General features: G+C 40.7%; 1 protein-coding gene across 1 annotated transcript; it reads left to right on the plus strand.

The window, feature by feature from the left end:
* The first annotated feature begins 6,720 nt into the window (after positions 1-6,720).
* On the plus strand, positions 6,721-12,055 carry LOC138736955 (uncharacterized). The gene is made up of 3 exons (XM_069887221.1): positions 6,721-7,012; positions 9,810-9,913; positions 10,585-12,055. Exons 1-3 carry the CDS (start codon positions 6,736-6,738, stop codon positions 10,999-11,001), a joined length of 798 nt encoding a protein of 265 aa, XP_069743322.1. The 5' UTR covers positions 6,721-6,735; the 3' UTR covers positions 11,002-12,055.
* Positions 12,056-16,702: the final 4,647 nt, after the last annotated feature.

Below are 16,702 nucleotides of genomic sequence, written 5' to 3' on the forward strand. Positions count from 1 at the left end.
CTGGGCCTGGTTCATCATACAGTAGCCGACTCCAGAAAATACTAACCTCCACAGAGTCTTCTGAAGCGTTAGATGGGGTCATTACTATAAACTGTCCTCCCCTTCTTATTGTATCCCCTGGGTATGTTAACCGAAGGCCCTTCTCAGAACATTGTATGGTTATTCCTAGTTTGGTAAGAATGTCCCTTGCTAATAAATTAATGGGGCAACTTGGCACAACCAGGACAGGCGTTTTAACCCTTTGTCATCCAAATGTCATGTCGATGTTATCTGTATAGGGCTGTGTTTCCCTTATCACGGAGAATCCTATTGTAGATAATGTTTTGCCCGAAAATGTGCTCCCTGGGGGTTTTTTAATCACTGTCGTAACTGCTGCCCCTGTGTCAACCATAAATTCAATTTTTTCTCCATTTACCATCCCCCAAATTTTTGGTGGCTCCCAGGGAGGCGTGATTTTTGATTCTCCTGGGCACCGTCAATAATCAAATTCAGCACCTTCCTCAATATAGTCATTACACTGAGGTGCCTGGACTTGTTGATCACTCTGCCACCCCCCGATTCTCTGGGGCCCATCAATGTGTCCATCCCTACCCCTTGCTTGTCCTCTTAAGTTTCCTCCTCTTCCCCGATAGCCTCTCATAGAGGGTAATCTTTTTCCCCTTGCTCTCCCAGCCTCCGGACAGTTCCGCTGGTAGTGTCCAGGATTTTGGCAGTACCAGCATACTGCATGTTCCCCTCTATACATTGTACCTAGCTGTCTTTCCCAACCATTTCTTACTTGGGGTCCCGGATTTATCACTGGCCCCATGACCTGTGGGACTATCTGTTGGGCCGCTAATTTAACCCCTATATGTTCTATGGCTCTCACCAATTTATCGGTTGTTTTGTCCACCTCCTTCTGGGACGCACTTTCTGACTTAGCATGCTCTGATTGACGATGTCGTTTGATTGCATGTGTCAGGTGTCTTTTCCACAAATCCTCTGACATTGTCTCTAATCCCACAATGTCCCTTAATTTTGCTTGAACCGTAGCAGGTAGTCCGTTTATTATCCCATTACGAAAGTGAGCCCTTCCTAAGGGGCTGTGGTCGGGTCTTTCTCCAGTCCCTGTTTCCCATAAGTCCCATGCTCGAGTGAAATACTCGTGTGCAGTCTCTCCTTCCTTTAGTTGAAGGGTTACCAAGGCATCCAAACTATAGGGTGTAGGAAATGTTTCTCTAAGTGCTTCCCAAAATTTATTCCGAAGTGGGTTAAATTCTATTTCATCCCCCAATTTACTGCTTCTTACAATTCTCTCTATTTGCTTCAGGGCCCCTTCTGCCTTTAATTTTATCATGATAGTTCTGACATCTGCGAGTGCTAATTGTTCTTGGCAGGTTTCTCGCTCAAAACAAGAAATCCATGGACTAGCCCCATTACTCAACGGAGGTAGTTTTTTCATTAAACTCTCTAAGTCCATTCGTGAGCAGGGTACATATTTTTGAGTTCCCCGTCCCGTGATCAGTAATGGGCATTGATATCTCAATTTTGGGGATTTCTGCTCCTTCTTTACTCTTGGCATGCATTTATTTATCCCACCTTGTTCTGACTCTTCTTCGTCACTGTCACTGTCCCTATCAGCTTCCAATGTCTCAGGGTCAAAGGTATATTGGTCACGTTCATCTCTAAGATAATCTTTTCGGCCATAGTTTAGTTGTTTCACATCTTTCTCTTTTGTTCTAACTATGTCCAGGTAGGCATGTCTATTTTTCTCCCTCCCGAGTCTTTTCCTTTTACTTTCCTCCCATGGTGGATCGTATCTCGTTTCCTCATCTGTACTACACTTTTCGTCCTTTACTCCTATTACCATTCCTTCAGCTTTAATTTCTCCTGACAGTGTTGTAGTTATCTTTTCCACTTCCTTAAATACACCTACCATTAATTCTTTTTGATCCTCACTGATCTGCCCCAGCACATTAATATCTCTGTTTAAGTTTTTAATGTTATCCTGAACCTTTTTCATGTTCCATTTCTGTATCTCTAACTCCTTTTCTATTTTCTTGGACTCCAGAGGGGTCTCTACATCTATTACTCCCCCTTCTATTTTTATTAAAGGGGCCTGTACCTCATCTGATGTGTCCCTATTCCCGAGGTTCTTGTCACACCCCAGTGTCTCAATATCTGGATATAAGGGACGTGACTCCAGGATCCCATCTGGGGTGCCAGAGAGAGAGAGAGAGAGAGAGAGAGAGAGAGAGAGCATAGCGAGAGAAAGAGATAGAGAGGCAGATACACAGAGCACAAGAGATAGAGAGAGAAAATGCCTTGCACTGGCCCCACTGGGAGAAAAGTCTTCAGATTAACACTTTCGTTTCAAAGGTTTTAAAAGGTTCTCATCCTGTGATCACTGGTCTGGATCAGATTGGGTCTCCCACCACTGGGAACTATCACTCCTTCCTTCCCTCCCACCTCGAGTGAGCTACACGTCAGCCCACAATGTCTGCCCTGATCCCGCAATGGTGGGGGTGCGGGAAAAAGGGAGGGAGAGAGGATAAAACAGGATCCCATTTGATGCGGAGCTGGAATTGTGGGCACAAAATTAAAACCAAATTGTATTTCTCTGCCCTGCCCAACCTGGGGATTTCAGGGCAGCACCGCCACAGATTGGGATTGGGAGGGGGAGTGGGTGAGAGAGGAGGGGGGGGAGAAGAGAGAGAGGGGGAGAGAAGAGAGAGGGGGGAGGGTGAAAGGAGGGAGGGAGAGAGCAAACCCGGACACTTCGTGGCTGGAAACTGGAAACAGGCACTTTTCCTTTCCCTTCTGTGTTTTGTTTCTTCCAGCTTATCTAAGCCTCTACTTTTTAAAATTTTTGTTTCCCTCACCTGTCAGGAACATCTCAGTGCCCCCGGGTAACCAACCCCTCTTCCTCCAGCGGTCTACACATTTTCGGAGCATTTTTTGTTTTTCCAATGCCGCATTACTGGTATTTCGCTCCTCTAATTCCTGATTAATTTCCTTAATAACTTGGTCAAAAGTCTTAGCAGGCAACTGTACAGCCATAGCTGCGGGACCGCTTTCTAATGCCTGTTTTAATTTAGGTTCTTGTCCGTTTAGGGGATCTATGTCAACGAAAATTGCTTTTAAAAATGTCTCCTTGCAAGCTGGATGACTAATATCTTTTAAAAGAACAGTCTCTAAGTCTTGTCCTCCAATTGACTTCAGACTGTCCTGTATACTCTGATTGCTCGTTTTCCACTCTCTGTTTTCCCAAAGGGGTCTGAAAGTTAAATTACAACTAGAAAACCAAATATTTGGGCTATACTTTTGTCCTGTTTCCCTGTACCAATCTATGAATTTACGTAACTTTATCTCCTTGGTGATGTTGGGAATACCCTCATTTAACTTATCAAAAGTATTTCGAATAAACTGGGTGTCTCTTAGGAGTTTGTCAACTTTTTCATTAATATCTCCTACCTGATCCGGACACAGCTGTCGCAGCCTTCTGTCGTCGTTCTTGTTCACCAGGCAGGCGTCCCTGAGTACTTTTTTTGTTGTCTCAAGGTCTCTAGTGTCTGCTGTGGTATTCCACCACGGCGAATTGGGGAAATAAATTCTTAACTTCTCAAGTGTACAGACATTATCATACCTACCGGACATTTATAAGTCAGTCTCTCAGATACAATTGAGGCCAATAAGCCTGAACCTTTGTTTTCTTTCAAAGCCCAACCTTCACGTGGGAGATTTCTCCTCTTAATAACCAGTTTAGGGCAGAAAACTCAGGTCCTCAATTGTTTATAGACCACCTTCTCACTCTATTGGACTTTGCAACGACACAATAAAGACTTTTAAACTCTAGTAGTTTCTTGCGAAGCACTTAATAAATGTCATTCAAACACCTTAAGGACTTTTATCTTGTCTGTAATCACTTACGTGTTACAATCCTGGCATGCGACCTTCAATTGTGGTCGTCTAATTTGTCCGATCTCCAGTTCTTACTGACAATCATAAAGATTTTTTAAAAAAAAAAGAGAATTTTGTTAAAACAGGCTTCTCTGGACCTTTTTATCAGCCGGCTGAGATGATTGTCAGAAAAAACAGAAACCGTCGTCCAGTGTTCACTCACCCATCACGTCGGGGTCACCAAATTGTTAGGTCTGCTTTGTTCATGAATGAGTGAGACAAACACCAGGCTGAGTCGAAATCAGGGTTCTTTGTTCTTTATTACCGGATTGTAACACTTGCGACTAACGATGTTAGCCGGAGAATGCATTCTGCCGTTATCAGCAAAATGGTGATTCTTTATACCCTTGGATACATGCTTAGAACATCATCATATCATTACTTGTCCAATGACTAAAACTGTTGCTATCCTTTCCCTGCTAGCTTCCTGCCTCTCAATCCATCAATGTCTCTCTTAAACTGTTGCTATCCTTTCCCTGCTAGCTTCTTGCCTCTCAATCCATCAATGTCTCTCTTATCTTGTAAGTACAAGGATGCATTCTGTTACTCCTTAGTACTGGGTGACTCCTTCTCCGGTCCCATCTCATGATGTTTTACCTAACAGGAGTACAAGGACACCTCCCCTTCTTGTTACTGCCCTGTACAGGGTAACTCCCTACACATTCCCATCTCATGATGTTTTACCTTACAGTACATATCAAGCCCAGTTCCCCTTATTTACTGTACAACCAATTTTCTCTTGCAACCGCTGCAACCGTGTCTTCCTGTCCCACATCGGACTTGTCAGCCACAAACGAGCCTGCAGCTGACGTGGACATTACCCCTACATAAATCTTCGTCCGTGAAGCCAAGCCAAAGAAGAAGAAATGTGTTTTCTGTTTGGCATTCCACAACAGAAAGGGTACCCTCAGTTTCTTTATTCTCTGTGCTTTCTCATCCCTACCATTCTGGTAAACACTCACCCTCTGCATGCTCTCTATCACATTCTCTTTCTTCCTGGGGCTAATCATTGTTTTCAACAAGGTAAATATTTCGGCCAAATCACACTGACCCTCTGTACCCAAGTGAGGCAGCAATATTTGAACGAGGTAGGTCCTGCCTACCTCAAAATTGCCTGACAAGTGGAGAAGGGGTGTTGCCCCTTTGTGAAAGCTTGACAATTAATTTAATAGTTTTTAAATGAGTATATTACATAAATAATTGATTATTTTGAATAAGTAGATTACAAGTGTGTAAAGTACTTAAGGTAATTAAAAATATCCAACAAAACTTTCTCTTTGCCCCCTGATCTGCAGACTAGGATTTAAAAATTAATGTGGCAGCAGATCTGTATCAGGAGGCATTTTCTCCGAAAGTCTGTCAGAGGTCCTGCATTACCAATGCAAAACTCTAGGTGTTACTGCACATCAAATGGCTGATTGTCAGTTCTCTTAGGACTGCCTTTGAGCTCGACAAAATTTAATCATTGTCTCTTCTACAAAGCTAAGGATTCTGTATATCAAATGAACTTGAATAGAGATTCCCTGTACCATTACAGAGATTTTCTCCACCAACACTGGTGCAGAAATGAGGTGGAGATGAAAATAGCATTTGGCATAAGGATATCTCGAAACTCGCCATCTTAGTAATAATTGCTCCAAGTTTCCTGAGCTTCAGAAAAGAGACATGAGAGACTAATACTAGAATCTGGAGCAAATAATCTACTACTGGAAGATCTCAGCAGTCCAAGCAACATCTGTGGAGGCAGGGGAATGATCAACATTTGTAAAGATCCTGCATCAGCATTGAAAGTGTGGAGAGATGATGGCCATTGTATAGAAGTGAGTAGAAGTGACGAAAGGGTGATAGATGAAACCTGATAAGGGAGGGGTGATGGGCAGAGGAACTAGGTGAAAGAGAAACTAGGTGGAGAGGTATGTGATGGGCAAATGGAACCAGAGGGGGGAGGAAAATGTCAAAGTAACAAAAGGAAGAGGGATGAACAAATTGAACAAAAGTAGAGAGACTGGATGGACTGGTGAGAGTGGGAACATTAATTTCATTACCTGAAATTGAAAAATTCAAAGTTCGTGCCATTCTAAGGTGTTTTCTAGTTTGTATTTGGCCTCACCATGGCAATGAAGGTTGAGGACATTCTGGTTACAGGATTGGAATAGGAAGGGGAGCTGAAATGATGTGGAACCAAAAACTCGGGATGGCCATTGCAGACAGAGTGGAGATGTTCTGCAAAACATTCACTTTGGTTTTGCTGATGTAGAGAAGGCCTCATCGGGAACATCAAATGCAATTCACTAGGTTAGAAGTGCTATATGTGAACCTCTGTCTCACCTGGAAAGGCTGTTTAGCTCCTTGGATTGTAATGAGTGCAGAGGTGAAGGGACAAGTATATGCTTAATTTATACAAGTCTGTTTCCAAGAGGGTTTACCAAAGTCCATAAGGTCCAATCCAGGTGGCTGTGTGGAAACTATTGTTCTTTGAACCTATTTTATGCCATGTAATAGCCATTATGTATTTCTGTATTCCTCTCTCAATGTTTAATTTAAACTTGCCTGAATTGTATATTAAGTTGGGATGAATACTGCAAGAATTTTTCATGAAAAATTGTGTCAAGAGTTGGTTAAAATAAACTCTAATTCTCTCTAATACCACGGCACTGAAAAATTCTTTGTGGTAGGGAGTGCAGATCTGCTTCAGCTCTGGGTGGCAATAACAGCAAAGTTACAGACCAATATTTTTTCCCCACATGGCCAATGCTTGAACACGAGTTCAGCCATGAGAAAAAAAATCATTCATAAATGCCGTGCAATATTTCGACAGATTCAAAAACGTTGACTTGGCCACCTCCCCTAAAGATAGAGGGCAATATCACTTTTCACACCAATGAGCTGGATAATTTGGTGGAAGGAGAGGAAGTGAACAGTAATTATCAAGAAGACGACTATGACTACCAGGAGGACGAGTATGACAACCTGACAGAGGAGGAGGATGAGAATGAATATTTGCAGGAAAATGATGAAGGCGAACAGTTCCAGCACCCATTTGTTTCAGATGAGGATCCAAAGGATACCTCAGGTCAGTTGAAACATGGAGTTACTCCTGAATTGCAGACATAAGAAACTCAATCCTTCTAGAGTTGTGCATAGAGCCATATACTGATGAAACATCCTTCAATCTAATTTGCTCACACTGACCAAAATATGCCCCTCACCTTAAATCTTTGTCCTCTGGTTACTAATTTCCTAACTCTGGCCAAAACACTCTCCATGTTCACCTGATCTATTCCTCTCATGAGTTTTATACCTCCAAGTGATCACCCCTCATCCTCCTGCGAATCCCTAACCTGCTCAACTTCTCCCTATGGATCAGGCCCCCAAGACCTGGCAACATCTTCGTATATCTTCTCCGCACTCTGTCCAACTTGATGACATCTTTCCTGCGGCAGAGTGACCAAAACTGAACACAATACATCAAATGGGGCCTCACCAGTGTCTGATACAGCTGTTACATGACTCCCAACCCTATCCTCATTACTCTAACTGATGAGGAACATTATGTCAAGATAACTTTTGACCACCTTGCCCACTTGTGATGGCACATTCAAGGTGCTGCTGGACACCCTTCCCAGATCTCCACCATTCAGCGTGTAGGCCCTACTCACATTAGATCTCCCAAAATGTAACACTTTGTATTTCTCTGTATTAAATTCCATCAACCATTCCTCTTCCTACCTGCCCAACCAATCAAAATCCTGTCAAAATCTTTGGTAACCATCTTCACTATCTACAATACTGGACACTTCAGTGTCATCCACAAACTTGCTTCTCATGCCATGTACATTTTCATCTCAATCATTAATTGTAGATGACAAATGGCAATGGGCTCAGAACCTAACCCTGTGGCACAACACTAGTCACAGGCCTCCAGTATGAAAACCAACCATGTAAGATGCTTCTCCCTTGCCACTCCATATTAATCTATTATTCAAGCAGCTCGGAAACATTGGAGTCATCTGGGTGACCCTGGCTTTGCCCTATATTTTCTTTATCGTATGAATCCTTACCCTCCCTCTTTTGTAAATTGATTTGTTTTCTCTCTTTTCAGTTCTGATGGCAGATCATCAACCTGATGCATTAAATTTATTTATTTTATCACAAATGCAGCCTGACCTACTGTGTTCCCAGCATTTTCTCTTTATATTTTGGATACCCACCGTTTGTTCTACATTGATTTTCAAATTAGAACACTATTGTCACCACACTGGGTAAAAGCAAAGGAGGCAATAAAAAGTATAAATTTACTTGCTTTTTATCCTTGAAATCATCTTGTTTTCTAACTATAAAGGCAGGAATCTTATAGCGTTTACAAAACCATCTATGTGCAGTCATCTTCAAACTTTTTTGTCCTGCACTATTTTTGTCAAATGGATGGAAGGACTAGTGGGATACAAGCCAAATTCAAAATAAAAAAATGTATTCACCTGGATATGAAGAAATAGTCAATCTGGTTGAGGCAGCTTTGAGGATTTTCTTGGCTATGCTATTCATGTGACTTGTCATTTCGAAATGTAAGAATAACAAAAGATCCAAGATGCTATGCTATCCTGCTGAGCTTCCAAATGCCACTAAGTCATTTACTGCTCAAGTTGCATTGCTTTCTTTGCTTGTTTGAAGCTTATGCCGAGGAGCAAGACTTCATCGTGCCTCCTCATGTGACATGGATGCTAATCTGTGAAGAAGCTTCTCAGTTCAATCATAGGCATGTGTTGTTACTTCCAATAATACCTCTTCGAACTTTCACTGAAGCCTGCTACCATGCTCTGTGGCGACAGCATTGCTCGTACTGGCACCGGCACAATTTGTCATGCTAATTCTGAGATGTCATCTATTTAATATAAAGCTTGTGATAATATTTTACTTTAACATTGCTTGTGTGGAGTTTATTTTTCTACTTTTCTATGTCTATGAATAATACTGAGAGAGTAGTTTGCTGGATTACTGCAATGTAGAGGTATCAGTGCAAACTGCAAAGAATCACCAAGTATGCATATACAGTATTATCCAAGTAGACATATAAATGACGATAAATGAAAGAGAACTAGGCTGAACATTTAGTATGTCCTGATGCAGGGCCTTGGCTTGAAATGTCAACCATTCCTTTGGCTCTACAGATGGTGCTTTACCCACTGTGTTCCTCCAACTCTTTGTTTTCTTTTGAACACTTAACATGCTTAAACAATTCAGAATAGCTGTCAACAAATTCTGAACCCTGTGGTCAGTTTGATGACCCCATAACCTCGCCATCAATGAGCTTGCTAACTTTCACTTTCGGTCCATCTTAAAGCCCTCATGTTATATTATTGATAAGTCTAAGCTCACCAAAAATGCTGTTCAAATTTCAGCAAAGCAAGTACTCCTGATCTGTCACTTTGTTATTGCTGTTCTACACTGATCTCCTGGTCAGAATAATTTTCCTTGCTTTCAAAGACTTTTCTACTCATTCTTCTTTTGTCCTCTCTAGGCATGTCAACTTCCACTGGTAATCTAATCTTTTAGTTGTGGATCTTTATGTAGCTTCCTCTTTCCTTTTCTCATGCTTGGCTAGGCCATGATCTCCAGAATTCTACCATTAATTTTCTCCATCTCTCTCTTCCTTAGACATTGCTTTTATTACAATCCTTGATGTCATTTACATTTTATTGATTTTTCCAGAATGATGGAACTCATCATAAATCAATGGTAACTCTTTAGGTCAGTTGAAACCTGCTGGAGCTCATTGTTTAATGTTATACTCAGTAAGTGATTAAAATTGCCCTTGCTGTTAATGTACACTGTTGGTCAACATATCTTAATTTATGCTTTAATTTATACAGTTGTAATCCCAATAGTCTTGGTCTTAGTCGTCGTGGTATCTTTGATATCAGCTGTGATGTACACGTTGAAACATAAAAAGAAGGTGGTATTTCCCAAGTCTTTGGTGAGTGTTTGATTTGCCTTTGCAGTAAAAGAAAAATATAGTCATACTTAAAATTCATGTGAAGCCTAGTCAACAGCACTGGAGTATAATTTGTTATACTTACAATTATTTTGTTATATTACCCATTCAATCAGTGTTATTGTAATTTTAAAATAATATTTGGGTGCAATAGACCCATGCTCATTCCAATTGCTCAAGGAGAGGCTACTTCAGAGCAGGTTGAAGGCAAAATGGGAGAGGATGAGATATTTTAATTGAAAGAAAACCAATGCTGGGAGTTGGGTGGTTGACACGATAATGGGTAATCGACTCCTACAACAATAGGTGAGATCAGAAAAATGGATTATCACATAGAAGAGATATAAAGTGGAGGACTAGATTTGAAAGGGCTTGTTACAAATTGTATCCATCAAAAAAAAGTTAGTTTTGATTTTTAAAAAAAAAGGAATGTTTCTCGTTCAGAAATGCAGTACAAGATTAAAATGTGTGCCCTGTAATACACAGTTCAGGAAAGTGGGCAGTTGTTCATCCTAAATACATCAAAGTAGTAATGCAACTTTTTATGTACAAGAGGTATGTACAAAGGTATTTTAAATACAAAGGTGAAAATCCTTTAAATGAATAAGATATTTGGCTTTTGACTTTAACTGATGTTATCATCTATCTTCTAGACACACTTCATTGAAAATAAAAGACCATGCTATGTGTTAAACCTAAAAACTGAGGAAAGTACCAAATGTATAGTTGAGCAACTGGAGGAAGTGAAAAATGATCCTGAAATCAATCAGAAATACAAGGGACAAGAAGAAGTCGTAAATTCCTTGGATAATGGCGACAATGATACAATTAATACTGATGGAGGCAGCAATGAACTTGTCGATACTGAATGGACTGATCCATATGCAGCTAAAATTGAAATCAATGGCACAGATCAAAAAACTGTCAGCACAGAGAATGTTGAAATAGATATCAATGATTTGGACAGCAATCATGATATATGCCAGACACATTTTGAGAGCATGAAACAAAATTGTACTGCAGATCACTGGGGATATGATAAACCTCAGATTCCACTGAACATGTGTTAAATTCCAGAGCATATTCTGTAAACAAATTCAAAGCCAATCACTTCCCTTGCAATGGAATGGATGAGGAACTCACTACTGAGGATGATTCTTACTGAGCACATCAGATGTTTACTTTGTCTTTTGCAAGATATGGCAACCAAACTTCCACAGTTCTGCTGAAATCTAGAATATCTTAAAAACTTGCCATTCTGAACGAAGCCGGAGCTTGGAATGCATTGCTGCAGGTTGTGGCTACATGAACAGAGGACAATTGTAGATTAAAACTTGCATGTTTGTTCAATTTGAAAGTGCTTGAATGCTCTGTAATATTAACAAAGATTAAATTTATTTTGTATGAAAAGGAGAGCATTAAACCACAATAATGTGATGTTTGCCTCCAAATTAAAAGGATCGTTCATTCAAACCCCACTCAAAAGACATGAGCAAATAACCTAAACTGGCACTTTACAGCAGTATTGAGGAAAGATTACACCATCAGAGGTGCTACTGTGTAGATGACAGGTTGAAATACATCGCTGTCTTATCAGAAACAACAAATTGATCTCAGCTTGACAACTTATGCACTAGGCTTGATTTTACTGTCTTGAAGACAAAAATAAAGAAAATGTCAGAACACCTATTTGGTATTACTGTTCAAGATTGTTATGCTCTGATAAATCTATACCTTTGCTGTTTTCCATAAAATATCTCAGGGTATAGTTTAAATAAAAGGATAGTTCTGCTGTCTGGGATTTATCACTCAACCAAAGAGTTAATAACTCATTAAAGTTTAAGCCATATAGAAATAGATAACTACGTTTGACTCTGAAACTGATTACACTTCAGAAGTGGCTGTGAAATGTTTTATTTTAATGTTCTAAGATGTATTCCTTTAACTTTTTATTTGTGATTTAGTTATAAGATGATTAATTTATAACACAATGGTTTGTTCTTGGATCCAAAGGGAATTAGCATTATGAAACTTGTGTATATAATTGCTTTAGCCTTTTCCACCAAATTTTAAGGTTTGGTTTCCTTGCCAATCAAATAATTAAAATGGAGGTGTGACATTTAACTCTGTTTTCAACCAGTATATTGTTTTAATCAAAAATCTTCTTTTAAGTGCTGGCCTCTGTGAAATCCCAGTTGTAATTGCTTTATTTTGTTTTAGTCAACAAAAAACAAAAAGAACTTGAGTAATTAAGGTTGTAATTACCGTATGTAGGTGCTTCTCTACTTACAATGGGGTTACATTCTGACAAACCCACCATAAGTTGAACAAGATCATAAGTCAAAAAAGTATAGGTACTATGCAATTACGCTGGTGTTGATTGATAATAAGTATTAAGCTGTATGGGTGTTCACCCTTAACATACACAGCTGAAAGCATACTGGGCCTGAAGAATGTGTGGAGCATTGAACTAAAATTAATTGCTGGATAATGGGTACGCTGAAGTGACAGGGTCATCAATTTCATTTGCGTGATCGCTACAGAGACTGAACGCGTGGTTGAATGGATGCTGTGACTCGCTGCCAGCATCGTGAGAGAGTATTGTAGGAACAGAATGAAATTCAAAATTCGAAGTACTATTTCTACCGAATGCATATTGCTTTTGTACAATCGTAACATCAAAACATCTTAAGTTGAACCATCCATCTTGAGTAAAGGAGCAACTGTATACTCGTGTACCAGGCAAGCTTTTTGGTCCAATTTTTCAGGTCAAATTTGGGACGGAGGGGTCTCGACTTTTACATGGGTCATACTTTTACCTGCAGTAAGTAACTTCATCTTTCTAGGTGTCGGGAGGCCAGATGGTCGGGACCAGGTGGTAAGTCCACTTTCAGGGCATCGGGAGCCAGATGGATGGGCAGTTGGGGCCTAGGTGAGAGCCTGTGGCTGGGGCGAAGGGAACACGAACGAGCGGGTGACCGAGGCGAAGGTTCACATCGGGCTGTCAGGAGCTTGGAATGGGTGGGCAATTGGGACTTAAAATAGGGTTTGACTTTACATGGGTTATATGGAAAATGTGATTTTTGGGCCAAAAAGTAGGGGGAGGGGGGTTGGTTATTATGTGGGTTTGACTATTGCATGAGTATATATGGTAAACAATTATGTTTCTATTTGATTTCACAAATCTCTGTTTTGAGAAAATGAAGTCCAAGCCACAGGCAAGATCTAAAAGACCGGAGAATAGCCAATGTTGTTCTTTTGTTTAAGAAGTGCTTCATGAATAATACAAAAAATTTATAGGCCTGCAAGCCTTGCATCGGTGGTAGGAAGATTACTGCAGAATATTTTAATACTCAAATTTGGAAACGTATAAGCTTTTTAGTGGCAGGTAGTATGGCTCTGTGCAGAGAATGATCTCACATATTTGAGTTTTTTGAAGGAGGTGACAAAGATAATTGATGAGGGTAGAGCTTAATGATGATGATTGATGTGTTGTTTTTGTGGACTTTAGTAAATCATTTGTCAGTCCAGAAGATATGAGGTGATGCTCTGGAAAGTTGAGTGCAAGAGGAAAGTATACAGTTAATGACAGCCCATTGGAGCCTTGATGCAAGTCCATGCTCCCTGAAAGTTGCAACGCAAATAGGTTGGCCAGTAAAGAGAGCATACGGCATGTTCTCTGTCATCAATTGGAGCATTGAGTAAAAAGGTTGGGAAGTTCTGTCGCAGTTGAAAAAAAAATGTAGGCGCATTTGGAGGATTGTGCGCGGTTCTGGTCACCACACAGTAGAAAGGATGTCTTGACTTTGGAGAGGGTGCAGAAAAGGTTCATTAGGATGTTGCTTTGATTGGAGTATCTTAACTATAAGGAAAGGTAGCACATATGTGGAGTGTTTACTCTGGTGCTTTTGAGGCTGAGAGGCAACGTGATGCAAGTTGTAACAGCAGTTATAAATATAAGCCATTGAATATTTAAAGGAAATTAGTTTAAAGATGTGTGAGGCAAGTTTTTTTTTTACACAGCATAGTAGGTGGTTTGAATATGTTGACAGGGAGGGGGTAGAGCAGATACAATAGTAAAGTTTGAGGCATTTAGAGAAACAAATGAACGGTAAGTAAAGAGGGATATGTGCCGCGTTCAGGGAGATGTAATTAATTTGATTAACATGGTGGGTTGAATGGTCTATTCCTGTGATGTATGGTTCTGTGTTCTAACCAATATTTCCAACCAGGCAAAGTAAGGGAATTCGTTCTACAGTTCTCTTAATCATTTACTAATGTTCTTTTTGTCCATATTTCTGAACCTTCATTCGGAGGTATTTATGCTTTGATGAAAATTTTAATGTTATCAAAAAAAATCTGCATCTAAGTGAAAGGTGAAATGTTAAAGGGAACATTAGGGGAGCAGCTTCACACAGAGAGTGGCGAAAGTGTGGAGCAAGCTTCCAGCTGAAGTGAATGGGGGCTCAATTTTGACATTTAAGGAGTGCAATGATGTGGAATGAGACAGGTCTGTCGGCTCAAGATTGCCTTCATTCTCTATCAAACTCATTTTCTATTCATTTAAGATATTTAAGAAATGTTAAAAGGTTTGCGGACTGGGTTCATGTCAGTCATGAAGCTGAAGAGCCTCTTTCTGTCTGTAGTTCTATGAATGATTAATTCTCTTCCCTTTTGTTGTGTTGGCCCTCCACTCCATCGAGACATCTATCAAATACCCTCAGCCTGCCATAAATAAAACAGCTCGAGTCTTGCAACTGTAGTTTCTTATCCTTGAGTCATATTGTAAACCATTTCTAGACCCTCTCATGACCTTGCATCTTTCTTGTAATATTGCAACCAAATATGAACACAATACTCCCAGTGTTTTATAAATGTTCAGCATGACTTCCCCACTTTTATACTGTAGGCCTCTTTTAATAACCCCAAAATTGTGCATGCCTTCGTAACACTTTTCTGAAATCGCCCTGCCAATTTCAACACTCTCCCTCCTGCCTCACGTTTCCTCCTCACCTTTTCAAACTGACTCTCTCCCCTTTGCACTGTCAATACCCAGAGCTGATGTGGAAATCAAAATTTATTGTCATGAACAGGTCATGAAATTCGCTGTTTTTGCAGCACCGTCACAGTGTAAACATTCATATTATAACCATCTTACGATATTACTATAAAAATTAAAAATAATAGTGCACAATAAGCAAGGTAGTGTCTTTGGTTCATTGATTATTAAGGAATCTGATGTCAGTGGGGAAGAAGCTGTCCCTGTGCCATTGTGTGCTCGTCTTTAGGCTCCTGTACCCTTTTCCTGATGGTAGTGGAGAGAAGAGGGTGGTGGGGGTCTTTGAGGATAGATGCTGCTTTTTTTAAGACACCACCTCATGTAGATGCCCTCAATGGAGTGAAGTCTGGTGTCTGTGACGTCGCAGTGATGCATGCAACCAGCCACAATGCTCTCCATGGTTCACTTGTAGAAGTTTATGAGAGTCTTTGGTGACATCAAATCTCAGACACCTCACAAAGTATAGCCGCTAGTGAGCCGCCTTTGTGATTACATCAACATGGAAGCTCCAGGACAGATCCTTGAAGATGTTGACACCCAGAAATTTGAAGTTCTTGACCCTCTCCACTACTGGCCCTCGATGAGGACTTGGTTGTGTTCCTCTGACTTACTCCTGAAGTCCACAATCATTTCCTTGGTTTTGCTGACATTGAGCGCAAAGTTGTTGTTACACCATTCAACGAGTGGATCTATCTCCCTCCTGTACACTTCCTCATTACTGTTTGTGATTCTGTTGAGAACTATGGTGTCATTGGCAAATGCATAGATGACCTTGGGATTGTGCCTGGCCACACAGTCATGAGTGTATAATGAGTAGAGAAGTGGGTTAAGCCCACATCCTTGGGATGCGCCTGTGTTTTTTTTAAATAATTTTTTTATTTTTCACACCGGGATGCGCCTGTGTTGATGATCAGTGAGGAGGAGACGTTTCCAATTCATACTGACTGGTCTTCCAATGAGAAAGTCAAGGATCCAGTTGCAGAGAGGGGTACAGAGGCCGAGAATTTGTTGCCTCCTGACCAGAACTGATGGTATTGAAGGTCGTGCTTTGTCAATGACGAGTGGCTGTATGTATGATTTGCTGTTTTTGAGGTGATCCAGAGCTGAGTGGAGAGCCAGCAATATTGTATCTGCTATGGAGCGATTGTGATAATAGGTGAATTGCAGCAGGTCAAGATCTTTACCAAAGTACCTGTTCATTCTGGCCATGGCCATCCTCTCAAAGCATTTCATCGTAGTAGATGTTAGTGCTATTGGGTGGTAGTCATTGAGGCAGCTCACACTACACTTCTTGATGCCCTTTTGAAGCAGGTGAGAACCTTTGACTGCTGCAATGAAAATTTGAAAATGTCAGTGAACACTCCCATTAGTTGGTGGGTGCAGATTTTCTGTATCTGCCATGAATGCCATCATGGCTTGACACCTTGAGAGGGTTCACCCTCTTGAATGATGTTCTGATGTTGCCAACAGAGATAGATATCACAGGGTCTTCATCCTTTTCAGGGATTCTAGTGGGCACAGTTTGGTTCTTCTCAAAGCAGGCATAGAAGGTGTTCAGCTCTCAGATAGTGAAGCATCACAGTCATTTACAGTGTTCAGTCTCACTTTGTAGGCTGTAATTGCCTGCACTCACTGCCATGCGTCTTTGTCTCCAGCTTCCTCCAGAATTGCCACTTTGCTTTGGAGATGGCCTTGCGCAGGTCATACCTGGA

The sequence above is a fragment of the Narcine bancroftii genome, chromosome 6, assembly GCF_036971445.1.
Source record: "Narcine bancroftii isolate sNarBan1 chromosome 6, sNarBan1.hap1, whole genome shotgun sequence".
Lineage (NCBI taxonomy): Eukaryota > Metazoa > Chordata > Chondrichthyes > Torpediniformes > Narcinidae > Narcine > Narcine bancroftii.

What these genes read in the sequence shown, in the direction of transcription:
- LOC138736955 (XM_069887221.1), top strand. Translation starts at nt 6,736, where the DNA reads ATGCCGTGCAATATTTCGACAGATTCAAAAACGTTGACTTGGCCACCT. An exon ending in GGATCCAAAGGATACCTCAG is followed by an intron (nt 7,013 to 9,809) that starts GTCAGTTGAAAC and finishes TAATTTATACAG; the next exon opens with TTGTAATCCCAATAGTCTTG. An exon ending in TGGTATTTCCCAAGTCTTTG is followed by an intron (nt 9,914 to 10,584) that starts GTGAGTGTTTGA and finishes TCTATCTTCTAG; the next exon opens with ACACACTTCATTGAAAATAA.